This window comes from Xiphophorus maculatus, chromosome 3, assembly GCF_002775205.1.
Source record: "Xiphophorus maculatus strain JP 163 A chromosome 3, X_maculatus-5.0-male, whole genome shotgun sequence".
In the NCBI taxonomy this organism is placed as follows: domain Eukaryota; kingdom Metazoa; phylum Chordata; class Actinopteri; order Cyprinodontiformes; family Poeciliidae; genus Xiphophorus; species Xiphophorus maculatus.
Window position 1 is genome coordinate 2,156,058 of NC_036445.1, and position 15,438 is coordinate 2,171,495.

The 15,438-nt window shown below is 40.7% G+C and overlaps 1 protein-coding gene across 1 annotated transcript; it reads left to right on the plus strand.

The window, feature by feature from the left end:
- Positions 1-270: 270 nt before the first annotated feature.
- Positions 271-14,524, plus strand: mdc1 (mediator of DNA damage checkpoint 1). The gene is made up of 12 exons (XM_023330582.1): positions 271-429; positions 929-1,063; positions 2,081-2,635; positions 2,711-2,774; positions 4,099-5,201; positions 5,480-5,539; positions 6,204-9,853; positions 10,630-10,761; positions 11,539-11,721; positions 11,809-11,934; positions 13,441-13,551; positions 13,640-14,524. Exons 2-12 carry the CDS (start codon positions 931-933, stop codon positions 13,841-13,843), a joined length of 6,321 nt encoding a protein of 2,106 aa, XP_023186350.1. The 5' UTR covers positions 271-429; positions 929-930; the 3' UTR covers positions 13,844-14,524.
- Positions 14,525-15,438: the final 914 nt, after the last annotated feature.

The following is a 15,438-nucleotide window of genomic DNA, read 5'->3' on the forward strand; positions in this document are numbered from 1 at the left end:
CTGAGGTAAAATAACTCTATGGAGATGTATGTTCTCTTTTTCTTCCATCATTTCCTTTGCTCTCTCTCTCTTTGCCTGGCGCGAAAATAAATGGACGAATGAATCCATTAAGAAACTGTTGGTCCAATCAGAAACGCTTCCGGAAAAAAACTATCCAATGAAAGAGAGAGTACGTCATAAGTGACACTTGTATTGGCCAATAGCTCTTTGCTTAAGAACCTATTGTGGGCGCGGTTGGGTCAGTATTTACATTTTGTTTATGTCCACAGAGCAAAGCAAGACTCCGGGAAGCCTGTGCTAGAGCATGATCCCGTCACTGGTTGTCGGAATATTAAAACGCAACGCGTCCAGGGTAATGATCTGCAGATGAGCCCATCTGAGCTGTAAAGTCAGTCGTTAACAGACGGATGCTTCCTTTCTAATTTCAAGGTAACAGCCATGTGATTTCCAAACGGGAACAGTTTTAGCCACAAAGTAGTAAACATTGTTGGAAAAGAATAAGGATAGTTGCTATAATAATCAGAAAGATTCTCGCGAAGCTAACTGGAATATTATCATTTGAACTCACTAACGGCTAACAGGTTTACCGTTGACCGGAAGTGTAATTGCTGTGATTTCGACACTAAAAAACAATTATATACGCTTAATAAAAGTTATTTCTGTGTTGCTTGGGCTTATCTAGAGCAGACCTATAAATAGAATTTGATTAAGAACATAAGATTTCAACAAAAAGCTAGCTAAATGCTCACAGTGAAGCCTCTGTCTGTTAGCTGCAGATTACTAATGACCTAGCCACCAAGGCTAAAGTCAGTTTCATGCAGTAGCCCTGCAGAAGGCAAGCATGTTGCTAAGCTAACATTAGCAGGTTTTAGAAGGGGAAATTGTCTTTGTTTAGAGTTTATTGCCATTCTGCTTTGGTCTTTAACAGGAATGGATGCAACTCAGGCGATCAGTGACTCGATCTTAGAGTCAGAGGAGGAGGACCAAGAGAAGATCCAAAATGAAAGCAGGAAGCCATTGGCCAAACTGTGCATCTTAAATAATAAACACATCCCTGAAAAAGGTAAAGTGTCCTACTCTGGTATTTTTACCTGTAGTGTATGCTATGCTAGGGGAAAATGTGCATAAAACGCATTGAAACACCATATTCTTTAGCTGTAGCAGCGTGATGTTACACAGAAAAGATTGTAGTACTAATTATCTTTAACAAAATCAACAGCATGTTTGCTGTTGATTTATGACACATGTAGAAAGGGATCTTTAAATTTTCTACATTTTAAATTGTTTGTCATTTCACAGATCTTCTAAATAGTAATCCATGATTGTCTGTTCTGTTGGCGGATAAATATGACATGGCTTAGAGTAATTTGTCCGAGCCACTTTACAAAATTGGAAAGAGGAGAAAACATACCATTTAAGTAAGGCAGGTGTGTGTTGATTATCATGTCATAAGAAATGGCAACTTGCATATTTTTGCTGAAGTCTACAGTCAGAGCAATATTAAAAAGGTTAACACAGCAAATTTGGAAGAGGATTCATATGTATCTTGCCACTACAAGCAGTGAGGAAGACAGTAAAGGAGGTCAAAAACTCAGAAAAGTAGCATTTTGTAGTCACCAAGTCTCTATAACCTCCATTAAATGCTATGTAAATGATAACCAGTTCTTTAAACAGGTCCATATTGTTTGTTCACACGAGAATTTCATCTTTTCACAAACTGGTATGAAATCGGGGATAAAAGTTGGAAAAGCATCATATGTCTGCTTAATACAATGGAGGATATTTGATGCTTTGGGTCTTTTTCTCTCCAAAAGATCCTGAATCCATGTCATCTTCGTCTCTTTAAAATACCAGCAAACTTTATGTTAAAATATAGTTCTGGAAATAAGATGAGAACAAATCTTCCCTGAATTAAATTATTTATTTTTTTCTTAAATTTTTCAGTGTAAGAGTAATAAACAATTCATTAATTAAAATTTTTTTATTCACATCTTTACTAGAGTCACAAATTTGTCTGTATGCATAGTCTGCCTTAACTACATAAGTCTTTCAAATAATATATTTTGTCTCTGTCACTTAGAGTTGCCCCTCTTCCTGGGACATAATTTCCTGGGTCGTGACCCAAATTTTTGCACAATACAGTTGTTGGCACCATCTGTGTCCAAGCAGCATGCTGCCATCAGCATCTCTGTTCACCGGAGAAGAGGCCGTGTCCATGAAGTGGACATGGAGGCCCTGGTTTGGGACCAAAAGAGTACGAATGGGACACGCAAGGGACGCCTAAAGCTGACCCCTAACGTGCGCTATGCCCTCAATGAGGGTGACAGCTTGGTTTTGGGGGACATCCCATGTCGGTATGTGAGCTCCGGGATGGACTCTCCTTCTTCCCTTGGTGACATGGAGACACCAAGACAATCGGAAGCAAACGCCAGATTGTCAGATTGGGACGACGTTGACACAGGAAGCAAGAAATGTGTCAGTAGAGGCACAAAAGCTAAGAGGATTCCTGTCACAGGCAGTTGCCTCTCATTTGAGAAAACTCCAGTCCAGCCACAAGGGAGCTTGGTGCCAGAATCTGATTCTGAGTCAGAGAGCGAAAGAGAAGGGAGAGGAAACAGAAAACAGAAGGATGTTGGTATGTGAAATTTCTGGCAATTTATAAACACAACCACTGTTTATATTTTTATTCACCAGTTGGCTTTGATTTCAGTGTCTGCTTCAGACTCCCACAATTCTGCATTCTTAAGCCCTCAAAGCAAAGTCGTTCCTGAAAGGTATGTTTTTATATCTGAATTTTTACAGTTCATTTCTAACACCTGCATATTATACTGAAAATTTACACATTTTATTACACATTACACTACAACCTCAAATATATGTGTATCTTACCTGGACTTTGTTTAAGACATGAACACAAAGTAGTGTTTGCTTTTATTTAAACCAGTGGTTTATATATATTTTTTTCCAATGAAACACCACACATTTGGAGATTTTTGATAGGTATTTTCTTAATCTAGATAAAAAGAACCACAGACAATGTTACTTAGTTTTCAGCCAAATTCTTGCAAGAATTGAGAAGGCACAGAGGATCAGCTCCTACAAGCCGGTCTCCTTGCGTTCTGCCATTCTGCTGCAGAACTTGTCTTTTTATTAGCAGGGAAAGGAAGTGAATTGGATGTGGGAGAGTGATCTTAACAAAAAGGGGGGCTACCCTGATAACAAGCAAGGGAAACAGAAACTAAATTCTACACACAGACAGTTTTACAACTAAGGAGTATCTCAGTAAGTTCTCCTAAAGAAGCACCTGCAAAAAAACATGATTGTGGTCAAGGAAAGGTTAGTTATGTCTTACACACAGTTTAACAAGTTCTTCCTCTCTGGGGTGAGAACACTAAACCTTAAAATAAAAGACAACTAGTAATATAAAACTACTAATATAAGAAAGATAACAAAACATAATAATGCTAATGATTTTCCTGCTCAAAATCCACCTACCGTAACGTTATTTTAGTGAAACAAAGAAAGTAGTCATTCTTGTGAAAAAGTGTTCTCTAAATGAGTGCAGATCGAAATACTAAAAAGTGTCTTGTAGGTTTGCCTAATTAAAAAGTAATAGTTTCCAAATTTTAGGGGAATCAGTTGATTTTTGCTTTCTTGTCTACTCTCAGCACGCTTTGAAAACATGTACTATAATTGGCAAAGTTTAGTGAATCACTTAAATGTACATTTTGCTGCAGAAAGGTCTGATTTTGTGTGTAAATGTTGCTCAATATTATTTAAAGATTTTAGGAAAATTTCAATTTGTCAGGAATAATTCGGTTCTAGTTAATGATAAAGTCTCCTCTAGGATTGCTCTGTGATTTGCTCCATCCGTTTTCCCAACAACTCTGCTCAGCTTTTCCAAAACAAAATCCCCACAGCATGATGCTGCCATGAGATCCCAATAAAATACCTGGAAGTTTGTGGCATATGAACACTTTTTGAAAGGCTCTGTAGTACTAACAGAAAAGAAATCAGAAAGTGTGAGTTACTGACAGAAAATCTGCCAGTAGCTGCTTTCAGATCTTAAATGTCGTCTGGTCTTTTGCTGTTTTGCAGTGAAGATGAAAGCCCCATCACACCATCCTCCTCCAACAGAAACGGGTCAAGCAGACGCATCAGTTTCAGCTTGGAGAAGACAGATATTGACCTGGAGAAAAACAAGTCACCTGTGTTTGCGGAAAATGGTGTGGAGGAAGGAGAAGGAGCAGCCGAAGGAGGGATGTATTCGGAAGAAAGGGGAGATAATGTGAAAAGGGAAGCCGATAAAAGTCCTACAGAAAGCAGTGAATCACTCAGGTCGACGCTACAGGTCTCCAGAGACGCCGTCCCTGAATTTAACCTGGACAGTGACACAGATGTGGAGGGAGAAGAGGAAGAGGAGGTGCCTGCTGGGAAAAGTGATCAATGCCCAAACACAGTCCTGTCACACATGGACAGTGACACTGATGTTAATGAAGATGTCTCAGATAAAGCTCCAAGAACGTCGCCTTCAACTGATGAAGCAACGAAATGTTCTGTTGCTACTGGTATTCAGTTTGAGGGCATCACAGTGGACAGTGACACTGATGTGGATGGTGATGATGATGCTAACGTCACATCCAAAGCTGTGTTACCTCAGGGTGTGCACAGCGCTGACTCCGCCCCTTCAGTACAGTCTGTAGATTTCAACTTGGACAGCGACACAGATGTAGATGAGGAAGAGGAGGTTGGGAAATGGGGAAATCCCAAAACACTCAGTGAAAAATCTGATAAACCTCTGTCTCCTCACAATCTGCATCCAAACAGTCACACCTGTGATAAGGAGGTGACTGCAGCTGGTTTGGATATTTTGTCCGAAAGTGATACAGACCTGGAAGAAGACTCACTCCTCTCTGTCCCTGCTGCTGCAGCAGACCTGCCTGTGTCATCTGCTGCAGCAGCAGGAGCTCCCGAACCAGAATCTGATGCAGACACAGATGTTGATGAACTTGTTGCTCCCCAACCCGCAGATGAGGGCAAACCAGCTGACCTTAGGATGGAAAGTGATACAGATGTGGAGGATGAGGAGACAAGTCCTGGAGAGGAAGAGCAGGGGCAGATCCCCCACCTGCTGAGAGAAAATACTGCAGAGTTTCCGGTTCTTCTTTGGCAGAACAGTTCTACTCCTGTTCATGTTTCAGGTAATCTTTCATAAATAAACAGATGCAGTATCATATAGTTTAAAACTCCAAGTGAAAACAACACAACTAACACTACAGCAACACACTGAAAGAAGTTCTTATATCTCAGAGATTAATCGTGAAATCTGAAGATTAATTTCTGAATTGATTTTTGCATTTCTTTTTTACCAGGCAAATTATTTAAAGCCAATTTCAGTCTCCTAATAAGACAGATTTCCCTAAGGTTATGAAAAGTTTCAAAGAATATTAAAATTGTCTTTTTTGTCCTTTTTTTGCAGGAGAAGTTGAACAGATGGAAACTCAGGCCTTCACAAGCCCCATTTCACATCCACGTAGATGTGGGTTTAACACATTTATTTTATATAGCCTGTTTTAGAAATATTAAGTAACTATACATAAACAATGGACACTGTTACTTGTCGGTTTGTCACAATAATACATTTTGCTGGACAATAAATTGTCCTAGAAATTGCGATAAAGGATGATTGCCATTTTGATACAATTTTCAACTAAAATAACGATAAAGCATAATGCGAGTACACCCTGTCAAAGATCAATAAACTTTAATTTCAAAAGGACCTTTGGCACTGGAACTGGAAGACATTTTGAATATCCAAAATACTTAAAACAACCAAAACAATAAATAAGATTATTTTGGTTAAGAAAACAAACTTGCCCCTCAAAACATATTGCTTGTCAAACACCGGAGTTTGAACCGATTCTCTTTCCTGTTCTAGTATGGCCCTGCCATCTTTATTTCAGTATCAACTTGTTCTACTTAAGGATGATCAGTGGCTCCCTCTGCTGGATAGCCAAAGTACAACACAAAGAAGTTCTAAGTGGATGTTGGTAGATAATCATTTGGAACTAATTTTAATCTAATGAGCCAATATTCGATAATTAGTAGATTAATTGTTTGCATTCCTACACACCACATTTCTCAGATTCTTTTTTTTTTTAAATGTGTGACAAGCTTAGATTTATTTTTCTTTGCTCCTGCAGATGCTGTACCTTCCTCCTTAAGACCAGCACTAATGACTTCTTGCTCAGACAGTCAGGAAGATGAAGATTATACTGTGGCTGAGACCCAATCTTTCATTCTTCAGACAAGAAGTTGCCACAAAGGCTTGAATCCAAACCGAGCCTCCATTCTTAAGTCCTCTGCTGTCAAACAAGAGGACCGATCCAAAAGAGATGATTCTTTCCAGCTGGGACTGTCTGACAGCAGCCACCTGCAGGGCGAGGTCAGGGAGAACACACAAGCTTACGCCGCAGTCGATGGTGGAGTAAACATGGAGGATACTCAGGATTATGAGGAAAGTGCAGAGAATGACTCGAGCCTGGAGGCCACGCAGCCCTACGAAGTCGAGCCTCCCAGATCTTCAGAAATGTCTAAAAAAGAAACCTGTGTTGACTTGACTATGGAGGCAACTCAGGCTTATATCCCAGAACCTTATGATGAAGGTTCAGATGAAGATGAGGGACTAAACTCTGCCAGGACTGGTGTGGCTTCATCTGCACTTGCTATGGCTGAAACCCAGCCAATGTTCTCTTCTGCGGAGGATAATGAGCCAGATTGTTCCTTAGAACCTGTTAAGAATGAAACGGAGAGGCACGTCACCGATTCTGAGTCAGTAGCGGAAACACAGCCCGTGTTTACAAGTGACAACGAGGAGAGCGGCGATGAAGAGTTGTCAGCGGAGTCCATGAAGTCTGCAGAGGAGCCGAAACATCCACTGACTTCTTCAGCCTTATGCCTCGCTGAAACCCAACCCGTGTGTCTGAGCGACAATGAGGAGAGCGGCGACGACGAAGAGTTGTCAGCGGGGTCCCTGCGACCTTCAAAAGTGGAGACACACCCAAACACTGATGCAGTTTTGTCGCTAGCTGAAACCCAGCCCCTGCATGTCAGCGCTGACGAAACTGAGCCGATGGACTCATGTGGAGACCATGAAAATAACTCGGAGATCCTTCTTCCACGAAAAAGAAAAGCGAAGCAGCTTCATATTGACGAAGAGGAGTCGCAGCAGCGCACAGACTCTGGTGAAACGCAGCCTTTGACTCCAGGTGAGGATAACGACGATTCTGAATCAATGCCAAGCCTGCGGAAAAGGAAAGCAAAGCCGCTGCAGCTGGAAGACGAGACAAAATCACTCGTTGGTTCTCAAGTCTCTGCAGTTGAATGTCAGCGTTCGGTTACATGCGAGGAAGAACAAAGCAGCCAAGACTTTATCTCCACCCAAAAAAGGAAAGTGAAGCCGCTGCACATTGTAGATGAGCAGACCCAGCCTCTGATAAATTGCGAAGATGAAGACGTCCTACCAGAAAGGGAGTCGAAAGCTCTTCCTCTCAGCTCTGCTGGAGTTCCTTCTGCTGAAGTTCAGACAAAAGGGAGGGATGGAAAAAGGGATGGTGATGAATCCGTCACATATCCATGGAAAAGAAAGGAAAAACGGCTTCATCTTGAGGAAGAGGAGACGCAGCCGGTCTCAGCTTCTGAATCTCAGAGAAAAACAGATGAGACGAAAGTTTCACCAAGTACCAAAGAAAAAGGAGAACAAACAAAGACTAAGGATGACAACAATCAGCAGGAAGTGAAGGTGGTTAATCAACAAACAAGAAAGAGAAGAACTACAAGAAAACAGAAAGAACAAGATGAGGACAAAAACAAGAGAGCAGAAAATGAGAATCAGATAAAGGAGCAAAAAGGTGGGAAACTCAGAGGAGAACCAGAAATACACAAGAGGGAAGAGCTGATGAATGAAGGGACATCCAAGCCTCATCTTGAGGACGACATGCAGCCGGTCGCAGCTTCTGAATCTCAGAGAAGAATTGATGGGACGAAAGTTTCACCAAGTACCGAAGAAACAGGAGAACAAAAAAAGAATAAGAATGAGAGCGACCAGCAGGAAGTGAAGGTGGTTAATCAACAGACAAGAGGGAGAACTACAAGAAAACAAGAACAAGATGAGGACAAAAACAAGAGCCAGATAAAGGAGCAAAGAGACAGAAAACTTGGAGGAGACGAAAAAGAAACAGATAGACACGAGAAGAAAGAGCTGATGAATGAAGGGGCATCCAAATCTCAGCTTGAAGAAGAGACGCATCCAGTCACAGTTTCTGAAATCTCTCCACCGAATACTGTAAAAAAAACCAATGTGTTTGATGTATCCAGCATTTCAAGTTCAATAGAAACTCGATTAGGAGAAGAGGAAGAGAAGGCACAATGTTCTTCACATCAAAATAGACAAATGAAGAGTGAAAATAAACCATTACCAAGCACAAGAGGACAGAGAGGAAAAACCAAATCTAAGGATGACAACAATCAAGAAGAGGTGGAGGCGGCTAATCAACGGACCAGAGGGAGAAGAAGTACAAAGAAACAGGATGATGATGAAATACAAAGGAGCGATGAAAATAAGAGCCAGATAAAGGAGGAAGGAGACAAAGAAGAGAGAGAACATGTGGAGACAGAGAGACGCAAAGAGAGGGAAGGAAAATCAAAAGGAAAACCCAGATTAAAGGAGATGAAATCAGGAAGTGAAGTAGAAGAAGAAAAGGGAACAAGTGTGGAAACAACAAAGACAGACCAAGAACACCTTGCAAGTCTGGAGAAAGAAAAACAGCCCAAAGAATCACAAGAAGACAAGAACAAAGAGGAGAACCCCAAAGGTTCTGCAAGAGTTCGAAGAGCGGCAAGAAGAACAACCACAGCGGTGTGTGAAGCCTTGAGCGAGGATGTACCAGCAAGGAGAACCCGCTCCCGCTCCAACTCCCTCAGCTCAGAGCGGTCGGTCTCCTCCATCAACAGCAACACCCTGGAGAACAAAGGGAGAGGAAGAGGAGTGAAGAAGAGCAACGAAGCCTCCCAGAGAGATGCTGTGAGAAGCAGCCGCCGAAGGACGACGACGGCGACTGCAGTGGAGCTGGAAGCTGAAGCTCAGGCGGTCAGTGCGAGCTCTAAGGTCTCCAGAGGAAGACCACAAGGAAGAGGGAGGAAGAGCTTGTCTCAGCCCGATGTTGTGATTAAAGAAAATGAACAGAAAGCCACTGAGGTTCTGCAGCAAGATGAGAAAAGAAAAGCAGACCCTAAGCTTGCTGGTACCAGTAGGGGGCAGTGGCGAGCCACTGCCAATTGTTCTGAAGCTTTAGTTTTAAATGATGAGGGCCTTCAGTCAAATCAGGAAAAAACTTCTGCTGATCTAACATCCCCTCTGCCCAAGAGAAACATGAGGGACAGAGGTGCAAAAGCTGTAAAGACCGAGCCTGTAGAGGAAACTGAGGCTCCCACAGCGACTGATGGTGACGAAACCAGAAACAAGAGAAAAGCAAAAACAAGTGAGGAAAAACCTGAAGTGGATAGAGTCCAAAAATCAACAGAACCAGGAGGGAAAGAGGAGCAACAGGAAGAGATTCCTGTTGGGATACAGGGCAGGAGAACAAGCAGAGCCTCAAGCACTCAGGTGAAGAAGAATGAAGAGTCGCTCTTTACACAGGAAGTGAAAGATGGAAAGAAGGCGGCGGCGGGGGCTGCTGGGAAGAAAGCCAGGGGTCGAACAACCGTGGTCCAGAAAAATAAAAACCAGGAGCTGCAGGAAACTCAGACGTCTGGTTCTTCCATGGAGCTGGCTGGAAACGAGATTGAATCAGAGGTGATTTTGTTATTTCACTTTAAAAATATGATTTATAGTCTACTGCGCACATAAGAACAAAGCTTTTAGCTTTACTCAAAGCTGCATTTTGCTCCATGAACCAGCCTTTTCAACTCCTATAATGTAATGCACTTCCTTCTGTAAGATGGGTTTCCAAGTGGTTTTTGTTTCTGGCCGCATCACAATTATGAATGTCCTCAAAGGGCCGATTGTGGGAGAATGTATTCATGAAACTAACAGTTAACAAACTTAAAATTTCTCTGCATTTGATTACCACTTCTTAAAATGTAACAATTTTAACATTAGACTGATGTAATTTGACCCTGTAAATGAAACCTGGTTTGATTTGACTGATAAAATACTATTTAAGCATACAACTAGAATAAAGTGTGTTGCCCTGTAGAATCTAGAGGGCCGCTTAAGTAGCTATAGTGGGCCGAATTTGGCCCGCGGACCTCAGGTTTACACCTGTAATCTATATGATGGCACATATTTTTCTTCTGCTCAACTTTGTCATGTATCTAATGGATTCAGTGAGTTGATGGTCGCCCACACTTTCTTCTTACATTTTGTCACTGTTGTTCTGAACTGAACTGATCTGATGTTGTGTCAAACATCAGAGAGGAAGATTATCAATTCACAACTTGGAAGAAAGTCAAAACGATCAATAGTTAAGACCAATATTATAAGAAGTATTCATATAAGTGTTATACAAATTACTAGAGCTCAGCTCCTGTCTTGTCCTATGTTCTTCTTCTCCTCTGTAACTCGCTCAGATCTCGGTCATGACTCCTTCCCGGAAGCGGCGGGTTTCCTCAAACTCCTCCCCCGTGGCTAAGACGCCGCGTTCCTCCTCTGCGTCTCCAGCTACAGTTAGCCGAGTACGATCCAGGAGCCAAACCTACAAGGTCTGTGTTTCTATCCTTTACCCAACAAATAAAATAGGCAGGATATTGGAGCGCCTATGAATCTTTCCTCTGAGGCCTTAAAATGAAAGATTTATATCTTTCAGGATTGGGGCCACTGAAAAAAATCTGACTTGACTCTCAGTTTCAGACTTGGAAATAAATTTAAAAAAGTCAGAATTTCGAGCAAAAAGTGGATAGTAAAGGTGTGGATAGGTGGCAACAAATTAATTGTAATTTTTGTATTAGAATTAACACCAATAAAAACTGTGTGTGACTTTTTCACCTCTTATAAATATGTTTTTTAAAAACTGTACTTCCGCTTTATTCATATTTGAGTTGATGACATCACATGAAGCAGCAACAAACAGTAACGGACAGGAAGCAGAAAGTGTCCATGTCTGAGTTGATCGGTGATATTTTTGAATTTCCTTGCTAATTTGTACCTTCTTTATTTTCTTTAACTACTTTATCCTCTATTTTGCATTTTTCTGATTTGTTGTGTTTTGCCTCCAGAGACTACTCTCTTATCTCGGAAGGAAACTTGTATTATAACTTTTATTTAAAGTGGGAGTGTTAACATTTATTTTTGGTTTGTGAAGGTCTCATTTCTCACTACTCACCAGACAAATGAAGAATTAAAAAAATCTGTTATAACAATGAAATTAGGCTCATATGTTTCCATATTTGCTCAATCAGCTACCAGATAGATTTAGATCTCAGTTCATGAGTAAAACTGTCTATTGTCCGTGAAGTGAAGCTGCGTTGCTATTTTCTCAGGTTCTGTTCACAGGAGTGGTGGATAAAGATGGAGAGCAGGTGCTGGCTCGTTTAGGAGGCGCCATGGCCAGAGGTATCTCCGACATGAACTGTCTCGTGACAGATAAAGTGCGAAGGACGGTCAAATTCCTGTGCGCCGTGGCTAAAGGTGTCCCAGTCGTCACCACTCAGTGGCTGGAAAAGGTTATTAGCAGGAGCTGCTAAGTGCAACACAGACTTGTTCTTTCAGGTCGGCTCAGTCCCACTCAGACTCTCCTCTCTTGGTTTCAGAGCGGTAAAGCTGGGAGCTTCCTCTCTCCGCTTGATTTTATTGTGAAAGATCTGGAGCAGGAGAAGAAGTTCAGCTTCTCCCTGCAGGAGTCTCTGAGGACTGCCAGCAGTCGGCCTCTCCTCCAGGTACTACCTCATCCTCTTTAATTCTTCTCTTATATTCTCTGACTGAGTGGTTGACGGCGTGTCAGTGGCGTGTAGCGGGCATTTCCTTTAGCTGACAGCGCAGCGGCGCTGGTGAGAAAGACTGACTCACCGTAGACACGGAGAAATGTTTGAGTCATTCCCGGTTCTCATCCGATGTTGATGTGTGTGTGCCACCTTGCAAAGTGTTTGCAGTGCAGTGCATAAGTATTCATACCCGTTTTAACTTTTCCACCTCTTGTCAAATTACAACCACAAACCTTGGTGTATTTTGTTGGGATTGTTTGCCTGTCAGTCCACTTCACAAGTATTAATGGAAGCCACTTGATTCACTGTTTTCCAAAATGCTTAAAGGAAAAATTATGAGCAGGAGAGAAAATCTGACAATTATTATTCCCTTTTACACTAAAAAGCATAAATGAATGTATTGTCAGCATAAATCCAAGTAAACTTAGACATTTGTTAGAAAATATTGTTAGTTTCTCCTTCCAGCAGAACAATAACCATAAACATTCAGTTCACAGGACTGTTTAGATCAGAACAAGCTCATGATAAAAATGGTGTAGTCAAAGTCCAGACTTAAATACAGTAAAATAATAATTCAATTCTGTTTTTAAATGGAAAAAAAGAAGATTTTATTGCCTAAAGCTCAATAATATAGCATTCCTTTAATTAATTTGAACCAGATTAAGCTAAGACTATTCTGCTTACAGAGTTTTGAGGGAAACATATATACAGACAAAAAAGTTTTTATCTTAAATGCAAAATACATATATATTTGTTACAGTTTTGCTCAATTGCTACTCTTCAAAATGGCCTTTTTTCACTCTGTGTACTCCACTTTACAATTAATGGATTATTAAATTATTTCAATAATCGATTCATCACGATGAATCCGATTAATCTTTTACTTCACTTTGCAGAGACAAATGGATGTGGAAATCTGGTTGAGACCAAAGTGACCTGCAGAGAAATTAGTTTTTACAAAGCATCGACTCTGGTGGCCGAATGCAAGTGCAAGCATTTTTCAGACTTTTATTTGTAAACAAACGTCTAGAAACCAAATCTTTTTTTTCCCTTCCATTTTACAATTAAGCAGTTTTTCTTTCTGATGTCAGATGACATCCTTGGTTTTTGATTGTAACGTGAGAAAATGTGAAACCGTTGGAGGGTTGTGGATATTTTTGCAAGCCACTGTGTTTCAGGTGGAGTTTCAGGAACCGGTGTGAATTAATTTGACATTTGCTGTTTGTGTTCTTATTATGTTTCATGTAGAGTTTCATCACCGTGGTAAGATGAGAACTGGAAACAACAAAGAAATGCTGATGCCAAGCTAAAATTAGGGTGTACACCTCATCAAACTCTGTTGCCAAGAGCTTTTTTATCGATTTTCTCATTCTCTGTTACAGAACCTAAATAAGAATAGACTAATCCTTCTGTATTTGCTTACAAGAATGCGCAACGTATCACTTTGCTTGTTTGTTTCAGGGATATGAGATCCACGTCACAAAGTCGGTACAGCCAGAACCGGTTCACATGAAAGACATCATCACCTGCAGCGGCGCTACCTTCCTGAAAAAGATGCCCGCGGCTCACAAGGTGCCAGATGAGTCCAGAGCTGTAGATGTTGTCTTGTGTCGTTATTCTGACTCACCGCTCCTCTGTCCCCCGACTCTCCATCTCTCAGCCTCGGACCGTAGTGATTTCCTGTGAGGAGGACCTGCGGCTGTGTGGCCCCGCCGTGTCTGCGTCTCTGCCTGTCGTCACTGCTGAGTTTATTCTCACAGGAATCCTGCAGCAGAGAGTCGATTTGCAGACTCATGCACTTTCTCCCTGTGCCACCAACCCGCATCCTGCTGAGGGCAGAGGCAGAGGCCGAAAGAAGACTTAGCGCACAGTATCGCACTGAGAAAATGTTTGGGTTTGTGCGTCTCTTTGAGATTAAATGACAGACTTTCTGTCTGCGTGAAAAGTTAGGAATGTACTTACCATCAAATGCAAACAAATTTTCTAGGTACGTTGTTTTTGCATCAGGTGATAGTGTTTGTTTTCTGTTTGCGTACAACATTTAGAAAGTGTCCCTAGAGGCTGGACTCATGAAGCAGATTAGTTTCCGCCATGAAGTTTATGTTTGAATCGTGTGTGTGTGTGTGTGTGTGTGTTGAAGGCTCTTTATTGAAATCCATCTGCTCCAGATGTCTGTAGGTACAACAAGCTTGTTTCCTGTGCTGATAAAACGTGCGTAGTGCCTTTTATACGTCAAATGATCATGTGCTCACCACTGTGTCTAGTGCTCCTGTCTCCATTAAGCAGCTCCACTCCATTAAGGCGTCATTCAATCTCATCGCCTTCAGGGAGAGAGGCACACCATGATTTCCTTCTAGGTATGATGCTGCAGCAGCAACATTTCATCCTGTTGGCCCATCACACACCTTCACTACATGTGAAACTCTTTCTGGGTTTTTGCTGTAAGTGGCCTTTTAAATTGAAAACAAAAGCTTGTTTTTTGTGCCTCACATGGGACTTTGACAGAGATTGTGTCAAATCATGAAAACATTAAAGGTTTTGTATATGTTGCAATTGTTTGTATTTAATCTTCTCGCTATACGTTGTTTGCATAAGTATCTTAATTATCTCAAATTCATTTTGCTTACAATGTGCCTCTTGTTTTGATGGTTTGTTAGGAATATTTCAAAAACAAAGTATAAAAACCTTCTGACAGTTGTACCTGAATCTCTCTAAGTCATAATTTTAACAGCTAAATCAAATTATGACTTTGAAAGTTTATTACTTTGACTTTTTAACATTTTTATATCTCAATAAAGAGATATCTAGCTGGTAGTTATGAGGAGACCCCAACATCATATTTATGATATAATATCTTAATAATAGTCTCATAAAATGCAATCAAATATTTATGATTCAACCATCTTGTCCATGGCACATATAATAGTTGACTTTATAATTTAACAAAAATATTATTAAATTTAAATAATACCCTATCTTGGTGGTGTCCAAACATTTTGCCAGCGATTCCACACTCTACAAGTTTAAAAAAAAAACTTGTGGATGTCAGAATATGTATTTTTACCTTTTCATTATTTTTTCCTGCTCAACAATAATCTGAACATGTAATATTTGATTGAAACTAACAAAAAAAAATAGTTTTTTGAAAGGATTTGTAAATAATTGGAGCTCCAAAACATAAAAACTGTGTCAAACATAGAATGGAAATATTTTTTATTGTCCCACCATTGGAATGTCAGGTGTGCCAGCAGGAAGTTACAGGTAAACAGCAAAAACAACAAAAAAGAAAACAATAAGGACAAATTTAAATATAGGGGAAGTAATACTATACAGTTATTAAAAATAGCATACTGAAATTCAAGGAAATGGGCAACTGGGTGTATTTCTGCATTAAAGACCAACAGTCTATTTTCAAGAAATCTAAAAAACTGCAAATTGCAGCAAGAATTTATTTGAATG